The 13,258-nt window shown below is 53.5% G+C and overlaps 4 protein-coding genes across 4 annotated transcripts in view; 2 read left to right on the top strand and 2 right to left on the bottom strand.

Moving 5' to 3' along the window:
• Positions 1 to 665: 665 nt before the first annotated feature.
• BDY24DRAFT_441073 (succinate dehydrogenase [ubiquinone] flavoprotein subunit) lies at positions 666 to 4,772 on the bottom strand (the record flags this gene model as incomplete). Its single annotated transcript, XM_076644580.1, has 17 exons — positions 4,605 to 4,772; positions 4,421 to 4,462; positions 3,994 to 4,013; positions 3,896 to 3,921; positions 3,638 to 3,782; positions 3,544 to 3,550; positions 3,389 to 3,466; positions 3,201 to 3,300; positions 2,890 to 3,109; positions 2,653 to 2,807; positions 2,272 to 2,569; positions 2,141 to 2,192; positions 1,760 to 2,044; positions 1,504 to 1,622; positions 1,270 to 1,410; positions 1,004 to 1,123; positions 666 to 738 (listed from the first exon to the last, which is right to left on the bottom strand). The coding sequence occupies exons 1-17, from the start codon at positions 4,716 to 4,718 to the stop codon at positions 666 to 668; spliced, it is 1,995 nt and encodes a 664-aa protein (XP_076496875.1). The 5' UTR covers positions 4,719 to 4,772.
• A 113-nt stretch (positions 4,773 to 4,885) lies between these two features.
• On the bottom strand, positions 4,886 to 7,799 carry BDY24DRAFT_387863 (HoxN/HupN/NixA family nickel/cobalt transporter). Its single transcript, XM_076640277.1, has 13 exons — positions 7,554 to 7,799; positions 7,335 to 7,348; positions 7,132 to 7,236; positions 7,007 to 7,038; positions 6,891 to 6,929; positions 6,713 to 6,828; positions 6,481 to 6,627; positions 6,251 to 6,399; positions 6,115 to 6,131; positions 5,719 to 6,055; positions 5,597 to 5,647; positions 5,415 to 5,478; positions 4,886 to 5,281 (listed from the first exon to the last, which is right to left on the bottom strand). Exons 1-13 carry the CDS (start codon positions 7,707 to 7,709, stop codon positions 5,159 to 5,161), a joined length of 1,350 nt encoding a protein of 449 aa, XP_076496876.1. The 5' UTR covers positions 7,710 to 7,799; the 3' UTR covers positions 4,886 to 5,158.
• Positions 7,800 to 8,393: 594 nt separating this feature from the next.
• ARG3 (ornithine carbamoyltransferase) lies at positions 8,394 to 10,696 on the top strand. Its single transcript, XM_076640278.1, has 5 exons — positions 8,394 to 9,032; positions 9,313 to 9,801; positions 9,928 to 10,088; positions 10,177 to 10,333; positions 10,478 to 10,696. The coding sequence occupies exons 1-5, from the start codon at positions 8,584 to 8,586 to the stop codon at positions 10,503 to 10,505; spliced, it is 1,284 nt and encodes a 427-aa protein (XP_076496877.1). The 5' UTR covers positions 8,394 to 8,583; the 3' UTR covers positions 10,506 to 10,696.
• A 236-nt stretch (positions 10,697 to 10,932) lies between these two features.
• RAD3 (TFIIH/NER complex ATP-dependent 5'-3' DNA helicase subunit RAD3) overlaps positions 10,933 to 13,258 on the top strand; it is a 4,598-nt gene continuing 2,272 nt past the window's right edge. The window contains exons 1-14 of the mRNA XM_076637710.1: positions 10,933 to 11,026; positions 11,132 to 11,168; positions 11,232 to 11,267; positions 11,341 to 11,356; positions 11,431 to 11,492; positions 11,567 to 11,740; positions 11,860 to 11,979; positions 12,063 to 12,179; positions 12,249 to 12,372; positions 12,435 to 12,531; positions 12,602 to 12,711; positions 12,777 to 12,874; positions 12,941 to 13,035; positions 13,102 to 13,220. Coding sequence (XP_076496878.1) covers positions 10,995 to 11,026; positions 11,132 to 11,168; positions 11,232 to 11,267; positions 11,341 to 11,356; positions 11,431 to 11,492; positions 11,567 to 11,740; positions 11,860 to 11,979; positions 12,063 to 12,179; positions 12,249 to 12,372; positions 12,435 to 12,531; positions 12,602 to 12,711; positions 12,777 to 12,874; positions 12,941 to 13,035; positions 13,102 to 13,220 — 1,237 coding nt within the window. The 5' untranslated portion in view covers positions 10,933 to 10,994. The remainder of the gene's footprint in view (positions 11,027 to 11,131; positions 11,169 to 11,231; positions 11,268 to 11,340; positions 11,357 to 11,430; positions 11,493 to 11,566; positions 11,741 to 11,859; positions 11,980 to 12,062; positions 12,180 to 12,248; positions 12,373 to 12,434; positions 12,532 to 12,601; positions 12,712 to 12,776; positions 12,875 to 12,940; positions 13,036 to 13,101; positions 13,221 to 13,258) is intronic.

Below are 13,258 nucleotides of genomic sequence, written 5' to 3' on the forward strand. Positions count from 1 at the left end.
AAGAGGAGGTGAAGGCGACGACGACGACGGGGATGGGTTTGTTGGGGAGGATGAGTTCGTGAGGGTGACGGTACGGAAAGGATGGGAAGGGATGTTTTTTTATGTTTGCTTGCTATTTTGCTTTGCTTTCTCTTGCTTTTGTGCGATCTTGACCCTGGTCTGATGCCGATGCGACTTCGTTGCGGTATTTTGCGAGAAGATTGCAGCGAAGGAAAAGGGTCTCGAGCGACGCCTGATCAGAATGAAGAGAAGGGAAAAAAAAAAAAACGTAGAGACCGAAGCTGAACGTAAGCAGGGCTAGAGTAGCGCAAAGAAGGAAGGAACGCGACGAAAGACGAACACGACGCGTCGACTCGACCCATCGATCGAGGCTCCTCCTCCGCCAGGAGCTGGACACCTCGGGTTCCCGAATCTGGGGATGATGCGCTGACTTCCAAAACTTCTTGGTGTGTTCAGAATCGCCCTGGGAGGGAGCTCGACGTCCGAAGTTCGCTCGAACCTGACTCGAAATCACCTTCCACCTCCCTCTCTTCTCTAATTCTCAGCTGGCTCGATCAAGAAAGATCTTCGTCTCATCGAGAAAAGAAAAAGAAAAAGCTCGAGATACGTAATGACCAGAGGAAAAAGGAAAGAAGGAGATAAAGAAAGAGCAGGAGCGAAAAAAGCTAAGCGCGTAACAGGGGAGGAAGGTTGGCTGGGAGGGAAAGATGGATATACAAGCAATTAACTGAGCCGAGGCTGTGGTTCACGATATATTGAAGGTGTGTGTAATGGATTGTACGTAGATCGAGCCTACTCCTGGGCGGAGGGTGGGTGGGGAAGGGAGGTGATGGAGTTGCGAGGGAAAGGGTCGAGATCGGGCACGAGAGGCGAGAAGGGAGGGATGTTTTTAGCTGTGAGAGGAAAGGAGACGAAGAAGGGGAGAAAAAAAGTCAGTTTCGAGAATGAGAACGAGATGCCGGAGAAGAGAGAGGTGAAGGGAGAAAGAAGAAAGAAGACTCACTAAACCCTCTTCGCAGGAGGAACGGCCTGGCACTCAGCCTCGTCCAAGGTGGTTCCAATGACGGCTCGGTACTTAAGGGTGACCTCTCCAGTCTTAGGGTCCTGGAAGGAGAGGGTGTGCCTGAGGGAGAAGGGGAAGGAAGAAGGGGAGAAACGCGACGCGTCAGTTTCGTTGTTCAAAACTCGCTGTCCGCGTAGGAAGGGCATCTCGTCTCTAGAGTTGAGTTGAAAGTCGCAGAGGCGGAGGAGGGAGGAGAGTCGACTCACTTCATCCAGTTGACATCATCTCGATCGGGGTAATCCTCTCGAGCGTGAGCTCCTCGAGACTCCTTTCGAGCGGCGGCGGAGGTAACAGTCTGGACGGCGTTCTGCATGATGTTTCGAAGCTCAAGAGTCTCGACGAGATCCCTGTGAGGGAAGAAATTGAAAACGGAAGAGGAGACAAGGTCAGAAAGAGTCGTTCGACGCGACGAAAGGACGAGTGGAAGGAGAGGGACGAACGAGTTCCAGATCATGCTTCGGTCCTTGATTCCAATCTGATCGTACTTGTGGTAGATCTTGTTCATCTCCTTGACTCCGTTGTCGAGCGACTCCTGGGTCCTGAAGACGGCGGCATCGGTCTGAAGAGAAAGCAAGAAAGAAAAGGACGCGTCGACGTCAGCTCGCAGCTTCGATGCTGTCGCTCGAAGGCTCCCCGATCAACCCTTTCTCTCGTCGGAAAGAAAAAAGGGCCAACGACCAAAAAGAAAGGACTCACCTGCATGGTCTTCTGCATCTCCAATCGAACCTCAGCGGTGGTGAGAGGTCCACTCGAGTTCCTGACCCAATCGAGGTTCTCGATCGACTCGTGTCCGAGGTTATCAGGAAGAACCTTGTGGGGTTGTCCAGGCTTGAGGGTCTCGGCGATGTGGTGGGCGCAAGCTCGTCCGAAGACGACGATGTCGAGAAGGGAGTTGGCTCCGAGTCGGTTGGCTCCGTGAACGGAAACACAGGCGGCCTCTCCAGCGGCGTAGAGTCCAGGAACGACGACGTCGTTTCCGTCCTGGTAGAGACGTGGGTGAAGAGGGGAGAGGAAGGTCAGACTCGGGTGCTCGAAACATAAGGAGGTCGAGGGAGATGGGGAAGGGACGTGACGAACCTTGTCGATGGTGATGGCCTCTCCAGTCCACTTGGTAGGGATTCCTCCCATGCTGAAGAGAAGAAAAAGACACTCGTCAGTTCATCGTTCGCCCCGACTTCAGCCTAGGCGAGGCAGGAAAGCAAACTCACTTGTAGTGAACGGTAGGAAGAACGGGGATGGGCTCCTTGGTCACGTCGACTCCAGAGAAGATAGCAGCGGTTTCCGAGATTCCGGGAAGTCGCTCGGCGAGGACGGAAGCGGGAAGATGCGAGAGCTGAAGGTGGATGTGATCCTTGAGGGGTCCAACTCCTCGTCCCTCCCTGATCTCGATGGTCATGGACCGAGAGACGACGTCTCGAGAAGCGAGATCCTTGGCGGTAGGAGCGTATCGCTCCATGAATCGCTCTCCTTCCGAGTTGAGGAGGTATCCTCCCTCTCCTCGAGATCCTGTTTGAAAAGGGAAGAAGCGAAGTGGCGAGTCAGCAAAGGAGCAAGGGAAAGAAGGAAGACGCGGAGACGCGGGAACGAACCCTCGGTGATCAAGCAACCAGCACCGTAGATTCCAGTAGGGTGGAACTGAACGAATTCGAGATCCTGAAGGGGAAGACCAGCTCGGACGACCATGGCGTTACCGTCTCCGGAACAGGTGTGGGCGGAAGTGCAAGAGAAGTAGGCTCGACCGTAACTGAACGGAAGGAAGAAAAGGTCAGCTTCGTTTCTCGTCTCGAAATTGATCTTCTGAACGTCTGAAGGGATCGAAGACTCACCCTCCGGTAGCGAGAACGGTCTTGTGAGACCTGAATCGGTGAAGGGTTCCGTCCTCCATGTTCAAGGCGAGAACTCCAACACACTCTCCCTCGGGGGACATGAGAAGATCGAGAGCGAAGTACTCGATGAAGAAGTTGGTGTTGTGCTTGAGCGACTGTCCGTAAAGGGTGTGCAACATGGCGTGTCCAGTTCGATCGGCGGCGGCGGCGCATCGGTAAGCTGGAAGAAAGAAACGAAGGGAAGGAGGAAGAGAAAGAAGGTCAGCGCCGACGTCGAGCCTTGAACTTTCCAGACCTTTGTGAGAACCCACCCTGTCCTCCCTTTCCAAACTTCAAACTCTGTCCTCCGAAAGCTCGCTGGTAGATCTTTCCTTCCGGTGTACGGGAGAAGGGAAGTCCGAAGTGCTCCAACTGAAAACGAAATGGAAGGACGGGATAGGTCGGTCAGCCCAAAACGCTTCCTTTCTTTCGAGCTCAACAAAGGAGGGAGTGAACGAACCTCAAGAACCGACTTGGGGGCCTCTCTGCACATGTAATGAATGGCGTCCTGATCTCCGAGCCAATCTGATCCCTTGACCTGTGAGTTTCGAGCAGACAGAAAGGCTTCAGCAAACGAGGTTTCGATCCGAGAAAAGAAGAGGTCGAGGGACTGACGGTATCGCTGCAGATCGAGAAGGGAATCGAGAGGTATGTGAGCTTCACTGATACTTGGATGACACTCCCAGGAGTCTAGAATCGGGGTACGTACTACATGTGCCATCTCCAGTCATCCTCAGTCATGTTTCCGAGGGCAGCGTTGATTCCTCCCTGAGCGGCGACGGTGTGAGATCGAGTAGGGAAGAGCTTGGTGATACAAGCGGTGTTGAGTCCAGCCTCGGCGAGTCCGAAAGCAGCTGTAGGAGGGGACAAAAGAGTAGAATAGAGTCAGCGAGAGCGAGGGGACAGACGAGCTGGGAAAGGCATGTGAAAGAGGGAAGGGAGGATGGGAGGAGAAGGCAAGACGAACCTCGAAGACCGGCTCCTCCAGCTCCGCTGTCAGTGCGAGGAAAGGATCGAAAAGGTGAGCTCCAGCAGGTGACGAGTAGGATGAGAAAACGAGCTTACACTACAACGGCATCGTATTCCTAAGAGAAGGGAAAAGGGAAGAAAAGGATGATCAGCGAGAGCTCGAAGGAAGAGATCGAATCGCTCGCGGTACTGCTACACCACCATCACCATCGAGCCGTCGAGCACCTCTCCTTCAGCAACATCGTCGACAAGGGCCCTACACCCTCAAATCGACCGAGGTGGACGAGCTGGAGCTGATTTCGAGGTTCTAGGTCGAACTGCTCGAGCTCTCCGATCCACCCCCTTCCTGCTTCTTCCTCTCTTCTCCTCAGCTCAGACGAGCTTCCAGAGGTAAAATCGCGCCCTCTCAGCTCCCTGGGAGAGGAACAGCCCTTTCCTCTACTCCCGGGAGACTATAAGAGCGAGAAGAGCACGGATCTCTTGATGATCTCGGAGCAAGAAAAGTGGGAAGGTCGAAACTTACATGGTCGATGATCGGGTACTTTCCATCAATGGCCCAAGCAGGCTAAAGAAAAGAGAATCCGCAGAGAACAACAACAACAGACGGCCAGAATCAAACCAAAGGAAAGAGTCAGCTCGATCTGCCTGTAGAAAGACCGAAAGGGGGAGCAAGAGGAGGAAGGAGGAGGGAGGAGAGAAGGACGAACCCCATCGACCGTCGAAGCGGTAGCCTTGAGAGGGTTTTGAGAGACAGTGATAGACCTCCTCGAGAGTGCTGACGAGCGAGGGGTTGCCAGCCGTCGGGCGATAGAGCGAAGCATGGCGATGGAAAGGAAGGGGAGGGGTGGGAGGGTTGTAGTTGAGAGGGAGGAAAGGAAGAGCTCGGAAATGGGAGAAGCGCAAGAGAGGGAGGAAACCAGCCAGTAAGATCGGGTCCTTTTTCATTTTTTACAACGTCAATCTCGAACGAAAAATGCATAGATCGATTGTCTTTGAGAAGATGGATCCTGAAGGGGTATAGATAGTGTGAAACCAAGGGTGAAGGGAGGAAGAAGGAAGGAAAGAGGACGAGCCGACGTGCGCCGAAGAGACTTCGGCTTTTTGGATCCGTCGCTGCTGCCCGTTCTAGACTTGCAGACTTGCAGATTTGTTCATCAGTCAGTCTCGTACGAAAACGTTGTCGCATCCTTTTTTCCTCGCTCGCCAGAACCACGAAACCCCAAAAAGAGGCGACCCAATCCCTCGTCTCGCGAATCCCTCCTCACTTCGTCCCCGCCTCCCTCTTCCTCCTCTTCAGGCCCCACCGAACAAGCCAGCTCCCAGCGAGGATCACAACAAAGGTGCCTACGATGGCAGCTCCGATGTACCCTGATTGTTCGTTGGCCTGCAAGCAAAAGAAGGAGAGCGTGTCAGCCTCTCCTCTCCTCGATTCCGCCGTCAAGTTCGAACGCGTCTCGTCTGTTTTTGGTTTGTTTTTACGGGAAAGGAGAGACATAACGAGATGGTTTGAAACTTACGTTCGCCCATCCTCTCCACCAGCTTCCAGCTAATCCTCCGTCTTCGCTCTCCGCGGCGGCCACGCTGTTTGGAGAGGTAGAGAAGAGCAGAACGGAGAGGATGGTTGAGTTTGAATGCTCGTCGGATCTTGATGGGGAAATGGGAAAGGAAAGGAAGATCGAGGTAGGGATAGAGGACGTACCAGGCTGAACAGTTCTCACCGATTAGTCCCATGATGGTGATGAGGGAGATACTGAAAGAGAGAGAGAGACGCGAAGGTCAGACGCGTTCAAACTCCTCGAGTCTTTCGGAACTTGAACTCACGAGAAAGCGACGCAGATCGAAAGAAGAGTGAGGTAAATCGACATCGTTGACATCGTCTGCAGTTTGGTCTCCTGACGGATCCGACGGGTCTCCTCGTCCTCCTTTGAGGGAGTCGAAGTCGCGTTCGATTCCTTCGTATCCTCCTTCGTCTCGTAATCTTCAACAGCTGAAAGGGCGGGCTGGATGGACGGAGGGGCTGCGTTGGTTTCAAGTTCAGGTAGAGTGAGAGCAGGGGAGGGTTCGCTGGCGATGGGAGGAGGGCGAAGAGGATGCTGAAAGACCGCAATCCGACCTTCGGGAGTGTTTCGCGAAGGACAAGCGTACGAATAGACCATCACTGGAGAGTGGTAAAAGTCAGTCCGATGTCCAAAAGATTGAAAGGAGATACGGACTCACAGATCGAATCGAGAGAGCTGGAGAGAAAACGAAGAGAAAGAGGTCAGCTTCGACGCGTCTTCTTCGCACCCAATCCCCATGCCTTCCTTCCACCAGCGTAAGAAAAAATCTGTGGATGAGTGAAATCAAGACTCACTCGATGAGACTCATTCCAGCAGTGAAGAGGAAAGGAAGAATGACGATGGCGCTACTCGATCCTTTGGAAGCGAGGGCTGACAAGGCGAGAAGAGCGATGCTCGATGCAGTATCGAACCCGAATCCAAACAGGACTCCGACAGGGTACATCTGGGGAAGTAGGACGTAAGGAAGCTTCAGTTCGAGGCTTCTCGACGCGAAGAAAGCTCGAGGGAGGAGGCGTTGACTCACCTTCCAACTCCGATCTACGAGCTTCAAGACCTTCCCAAAAGCTTTGAACATGAACCCTCCTCCTTGGATCTCTCGCTCCTCGCCCGGAGCGCAAGTGCCCTTCTCGGTTTGACCTTCACCAGCCTCGACAGCGAGGGAAGTTGACCTCTGCAAACGAAAGCAGAGGAAAAGGGTCAGCTGAGAACGCAGGAAGAACAAATGAGTGAAGCTGGGGAGATCAAGATGAGCGTACCTGTCGCTTCCGTTGCTTGTAAATTCGTATGAGGACGATGGTATTGAAGAGGGCGACGAGGAAGAGGAACGAGGCGGAGACGGACGCGCCAACAATTCCACCGACTTCGCTGACGCCTGGACAGAGTGAGTAAAGTCAGCTTAAAGTTATCTTCGGAGAATCCTGAGACAGTACTAACCTCCCAGACGAGAGTAAACGGATACGGATACGGCGATGGCTGAACGGAGAGAGAGGGAAAGGCCAGCTCAGGTTCAGTTTCTGCGAGCTGAAATGGAGAAAAAGTGGTTAACGTACCTATGTTGACTGCGATAACGATGGTTGAATGTCTGGTTTTTCGAGCCGAGCTAAGGTCAGCATCATATTTTAAAGTAACGAAGGACAGGGAGAGGAATCGGAGGGAGGGAGGAAGACGAGCTCACCCGAGACTGAAGAACAACCCTGGAGTGACGGGAAGGCTTCCGAGAGTGATCATGTTTCGAGTCGCGTTGTCTATAGCGCAGATATGGTCGGCATCTAGTCCATGCCTTCGAAACGGAAAATGGAGAGAAGATAATGAGCTCGGAAGGAAAAGGGGAGGGTGATCGCGAGAGGTCGTCGAGTCTTGGTTCTTTGAAGAGCTCACCTGAGTCCGAGGGTCTATGAAGCGAAGAACAGGAAAACGCTAGTCAGCTCAAGATCCTATGAAGCATGTGTCCTGTTGCTTTCCAGCCCTTGAGTCGATGAGAAGGAGGAAAGGGAAGGAGTCGAAGCTGGCGCTCGTTGAGCTTCACTTTCCTCCCTCCCTCCCTTCTCGTCCCCTCCCCTCTTCCCTCCTCCAAGATGAAAGAAGGCTTCGACTCACCCAAGCCAGTATCCCTATTCCCAGAAGGTTGGTTCCATCTCTTGTCAAAACTACAGCTGCTCCTCCCCAACAAGCTGCATTGGCGACGAGCTCGATGAGAAGGAGGAGGGAGGAACGAGCAAGGAGAGTGAGTCGAGGGAGTCGAGAGATCTTCATGATTTCGGTCTTCGTGGTTCTTCGAAACAGGTGCTCTTTAGACGAAAGAGGGCTTCAGCTTTGGAGGGGAGAGAAGAGATGATGGACGTTAAGGATCAAAGATACAGGAAGGAAGGACAAATGCGAGCTCACGCGGAGGAGATTGCGATCTCGAACCGAGAGCTCTCTCATTCGTTCCCCTCCAACCGTCAACAACTAGAAACATGGATTTTCTCTTCCGCAAATATCTAGCTCACTCTCGAAAGTCACGACCGGAAACTTTTTTGGCGACATCATGTAGTCGTAATCGAGAAGGAACGCGTCCTGGAACTCCCCTTCGTGCGTCCGAATCCGTCGTCTCTTACTCTTTCCAGGGTAACTGTTGGACGAGATGAGGCTCTAACGTCGAGCACTTCAGTGCAATAGATTCCTATTTAGCAAAAGAGAGTCTCGTGGCATCAGTACGGAGGAGGGAGTTAACGCTGAGTGAAAAGGCTCGTCGACGCGTCTCCGCCCAGTCCCTCGTTTCTCGTCTGCCCTGAGTTTTCCTCTGCGTACATACACATACACAACTGACTTCCATCGAATTCGCTTCTCCCAACTGACCTCCAGTGGTCTGTTCGATGGGTTAGGAGGGTTGAAGGATCGCACCGACGCGACGACGGCCGGTTTGGAAGTCCCTCGGTTTTGCCCTTTTCAGAAAGTACAGAATTTGACTCTCAGAGCTATGACCCGACCTTCCTCCAAACCCGAACTAAAAGGACTTCGAGCTCGAGAGATCTTCTTGACTCATCCCGTCGAAAAAAGAGAGTCGTGAGCTCCCACTTCGAATCGAGTCACCCTCTCTGCTTCCTTTCCCTCTACGACCAGCATCTGCTCCCTTCCTCTTTCGACCATGTCGCTCTCCCTCTCCTCCCTCCCTCGACGAACCATCGCGGCTTCTACAGCTTCTCTTCTCTCCAGGTCCTACGCTTCTACTACAGCCGCTCCTTTCTCGGATTCCCCTCCTCCTTCTTCCTCCGCCTCCCCAGCCGTCGCTCCTTCAACCACTCCTCTGACGGCTCCCTCCCTCCTCTCTCTCGCGGATCTCTCTACGGCCGAGATTACTCGACTCGTTACTCTCGCTCAACACTTCAAAACTCAATGCAAACCTCCCGTTTCCTCGGCTGGCAAGCTCGAGAAGTCGCTCGCGGATAAGACGATCGCTCTCCTCTTTTCAAAGAGGAGTACTAGGACGAGGGTCGCCAGTGAGACGAGTACAAAGCTGTTGGGAGGACATTCGATGTTCCTGGGACCTGCGGACATCCAGTTGGGAGTCAACGAGAGCTTGAAGGATACTAGCGTGTGAGTTTTTACATCGAGCGGAAGAAGCAGGGGGGAGGGAAGGAGGAGGTTGAGCTTCTCTCTCTTTGCTCAAGGGATCATATCTGCCTCCGGATCTCTCGAGCATAGGGAGGTGAGCTTATGGGAGAGTCGCGAAGATTATCCTCTCCATTTGCTCTCGAGTGGGGTGCCAAATCTGGCCATCTCCTCCAAAGATAACGAGCTCACCGTTTCCCTTCCTCTCAAAGACCAATCCTGACCTTCCATCTCCTCCCCTTTTGTAAACTTCTTCCTCTCCCAGCGTGCTCGGATCCATGGTCGACGGAATCATGGCTCGAGTCGGATCTCACTCGGAAGTCGAAACTCTCGCCGCTCACTCCAAGATCCCAATCATCAACGCTCTTTCGGACCTCTACCATCCCACTCAAACCCTCGCTTCCCTCCTCACTCTCGCTCACATCTACAAGACTCGAAAGCCCACTCAATCCACTCTCATCGCTTCTTCCTCTTCTTCTACCACCGCCGCCGCCGAGGCTCCTCCAGCAGCCAAGAAGCCCGTCCCAACCTCCTGGTCCTCCCTCCTTGCTCCCAACTTCCAGCCCAAGGAGCCCAGCAAGGTCAACCCCCTCGACTGCTTGAAGGGACTCAAGGTCGCGTGGATCGGGGATACCAACAACGTCGTCAACGACATGATCGTCGCGTATCCTAGGTTGGGCATCGAGTTGAGGGTTGCCAGCCCAGGAGGAAGGGAGGGAGAGTACGGTGTTGACAAGAGGGTTGAGGCCAAGCTGTGAGTTCTGGCATCTCTCCTGGGGCGTTGGGTATTCTAGAGCTCGCAGTGATAAGCTGGGACGAAGAAGGATCTCGCAGAACGTCGCTGACTCCCACGTCTCCTTCTCTTCATCCTCTTTCGCAGCGAGGAATTCGGACACGCTTCCTCCGTTCTCTTCACCTCTTCTCCTGCTGAGGCTCTCAAGGACGCCGACGTCGTCGTCACCGATACCTGGATCTCGATGGGACAGGAGTCCGACTCGTCCAAGCGTCTTGCGGATTTCTCTGGATTCCAGATCACCGAGGGTTGGTCCTCCTCTCGTTTCCCTGCTTCATCCGTTCTTTCTCTGGTGAAACATCGTCTGACGCTTTCTTGTACCTTCCCTTCCTGCAGAGCTCTGCAAGCAAGCCGGAGCCGCTCCCGACTGGAAGTTCATGCACTGTCTTCCTCGACACCACGACGAGGTCGACGACGAGGTCTTCTACGGAACCAGGAGCACCGTCTTCGCTGAGGCTGAGAACAGGAAGTGGAGCATCATGGCTATTTTCCAGTGAGCATGACGTTCCATCCATCTGCTTTGGTCCGGTTTCGAGATGAGGAGTTGGAAGCGACGCACGACGCGTCTCGTTCTTCTTCGACAACTCGACTGACTCCCTTCCCCTCTTTTCTCCCTCGTCTTTTTTCGCCGAACCAGCTCTTACTTTGGAAAGTGGCGAGTCTAAACGGCGGTTGCTCACAGTGCCGGGCGCGAACGAGTCGTCGGTGGGAGAGGAGGGGGAGGGATGGACGTCGACCTCTTTTTGGGGAGAGGGATATCTCGTTGATAGCTAGTTGTGTTTAGTCTACCCCTCACTTTTGTGTATCTGAATTGTCGGCTCGTATTCTGAAGTCTAGCGATGAAATTGGACCTGAAGGACGAAGGGGGAGAAACAGCAGGAGGACGGAGACGCGACGTGCCCTCGATGTGGCTGAGCTTTGCTCTTTCCGGCGAATTTTCGAACCGGATCGGAGTGCATTCTCGACTCGTAGCGGCTCTGCAGATATGCCTATCTGTTGAAAGGAGAGGGTTTCTACAGCTCGGTCGTAAAGAAGCCCTGATCAGAAACTTCGAAATGAGCTTCAGCGATTCGACGAGACCCTCCTTCCTCCGTTCCACAACCCTCTCCCTCCCACCTCAGAATCGGTTTCCCTCGCTTTCTCTCTCGGACAGGATGAAGTTCTACATCGGGGATCTTCCCGTCATGTGAGCAAACCCCAGCTTCGAAGGCGTGAGGGAAGGAAGGAGGAAGGAGCGAAGGAGCTGACCCCCTCCACCTTCGCCACCTCTCCTGCCTTCCTGCTCTCCCAGCTTCCCGTATGATCTCATCTACCCAGAGCAGTACAACGTGTGTATAGCTCCCTCCATTGAGTCGATGCTTATGCTGATTGAGTTTCTGCGGGCCTGACAGTACATGTGCGATCTCAAGAAGACATTGGACGCTGAGGTGAGCTCAAGCTGAAGGAAGGAGGAGGGAGGTGAACTTCGAGCTGACCTTCCTTGCCTCGTCTGTTCCGTAGGGCCACTGTGTTCTCGGTCAGTCGCCAGCTCGTATACATCTCGACCTCGTAGTCTCTTCTGACTATCGACTCTCTTTCGATTTCCTACAGAGATGCCCTCGGGAACAGGCAAAACGGTCTCGCTCCTCTCCCTCATCATCTCCTACCAACAAGTTCGTCGCCTCTGTCTTCTCCCCTCCTTCGACCCACCCACTCCAGCTGAACCTTTCATACTCGATGCTCGCAGTTCTACCCAACCCACCGAAAACTCATCTACTGCTCCCGTACAGTCCCCGAGATCGAAAAGGCTCTCTCCGAGCTCAAGCGCTTGATGGATTACAGGAAACAGATGGGTTGCGAGGACGCCAACTTCAGAGGAATCGGGCTTAGTAGTAGGAAAAACTTGTGTTTGAACCCAGATGTGAGTTGTTCTTACATTTTCGTCTGGGTTTGGGGAGGGAGTGAGGACGAAAGAAGAGGGAGGAAGGAAGCAGAGGCGAAGCTCACACCTCTGTCCCCTTCGTTTCGTTTGTCTTCCAGGTCGCGAAGGAGAAGAAGGGAAAGACGGTCGATGCTCGTTGTAGAGACTTAACATCTACTGCTGCGTGCGAGAAGGGAAGGGCTGATCCTGGGAGTGTGCCGTTATGTAGCTTTCACGAGGTTCGTTTCGCCCCTTCTCTCAACTCTCTCCTTCGCGTTCGTTCGACCTCACCGATTTCCGCTTCTCATCTCGTCTTCTGCAGGAACTCGGCACTCGAGAACCTGGAGACCTCTTCCCGGAAGGAGTGTTCACGCTGGAGGATATCAAGGACTACGGAAGGGAGAAGGGGATCTGTCCATATTTTGCTCTTCGTCGAATGGTGAGTCTCGTTCTCTCCTTTCCCTTTCCTCGAGCAGCGACTGATCTGGAGACACCTCCTTTTAACCAGATGCCCTTCGTCGACGTCATCATCTACTCGTTCCATTATCTTCTCGATCCCAAAGTCGCCGAACAGGTCTCGAAGGAGCTCAGTGCGGAGAGCATCGTCGTGTTCGATGAGGCTCACAACATCGGTTCGTTCTCTCCTCCTCGCCCTCCTCTCTCAACCTGTGCTTACCTTCTTTCGTACTCTCAGATAACGTCTGCATTGAATCATTATCCGTGGATCTCACGAGACCAATACTAGACGCCGCTGGGAAGAGTGTAACCAAGTTGGGAGAGAAGATCGATGAGTGCGTGCCTTCTCCTTTCTTGACGCGACGAGACCGCGGCTGACTCTTGTTTCCGACTGGCGACAAACAGGATGAAGGAAACGGACGCTCAGAAGCTTCAAGATGAGTATGCGAAACTGGTGGAGGGTCTTCAGGGTGCCGAAGAGGGTGCTGAGGAGGACGATCTGCTTGCGAATCCTGGTGAGCCTCGTTCGCTTCTCTTGTGTTGAACCTCGACTGACTCCTCCTTCCCTCTCGCATGACAGTGTTATCGGAGGACCTGATCCAAGAAGCAATACCTGGAAACATTCGGAAAGCAGAGCACTTCGTCGCCTTTTTGAAACGGTTCATCGAGTACCTAAAGGTTCGTCGCCCTTCCTTCTCTCTCGCATCTCTCATCTCAAGCTGACCCTCCTTTGCTCTTCTTCAGACTCGAATGCGAGTCCTTCACGTCGTCGCCGAGACTCCAGTGTCTTTCTTACAGCATCTCAAGGACATCACGTTTATCGAAAAGCGCCCGCTCAAGTTCGTCCTCCTTTTCTCATTCCTCGAAGCTCGACCTCTGACATCTTTCTCTTTCAACTTCCACAGAGCCTGTGCCGAGCGACTCTCTTCACTCATCAAAACTCTCGAACTCACTAATATCGACGAGTACTCAGGACTCCAGAAGGTAGCTGGGTTTGCAACTCTCGTTGCGACTTACGAGAAGGGTGAGTCTCCTTCCTCTTTCCCCTCTCCCCCCCCCCCC

The sequence above is a fragment of the Mrakia frigida genome (assembly GCF_051309035.1).
Source record: "Mrakia frigida strain ATCC 22029 unplaced genomic scaffold BDY24scaffold_14, whole genome shotgun sequence".
Classification (NCBI taxonomy): domain Eukaryota; kingdom Fungi; phylum Basidiomycota; class Tremellomycetes; order Cystofilobasidiales; family Mrakiaceae; genus Mrakia; species Mrakia frigida.

Bases quoted from the DNA above. Each gene is read 5' to 3' on its own strand.
- ARG3 (XM_076640278.1), top strand. From the start codon at position 8,584: ATGTCGCTCTCCCTCTCCTCCCTCCCTCGACGAACCATCGCGGCTTCT. The intron at 10,089-10,176 runs GTTGGTCCTCCT...CCCTTCCTGCAG, and splicing joins TGGATTCCAGATCACCGAGG to AGCTCTGCAAGCAAGCCGGA. The intron at 10,334-10,477 runs GTGAGCATGACG...TCGCCGAACCAG, and splicing joins AGCATCATGGCTATTTTCCA to CTCTTACTTTGGAAAGTGGC.
- BDY24DRAFT_387863 (XM_076640277.1), bottom strand. From the start codon at position 7,709: ATGAAGATCTCTCGACTCCCTCGACTCACTCTCCTTGCTCGTTCCTCC. The intron at 6,930-7,006 runs GTACGTTAACCA...CTCTCCGTTCAG, and splicing joins CGTTATCGCAGTCAACATAG to CCATCGCCGTATCCGTATCC. The intron at 6,400-6,480 runs GTGAGTCAACGC...CTACTTCCCCAG, and splicing joins TCGTAGATCGGAGTTGGAAG to ATGTACCCTGTCGGAGTCCT.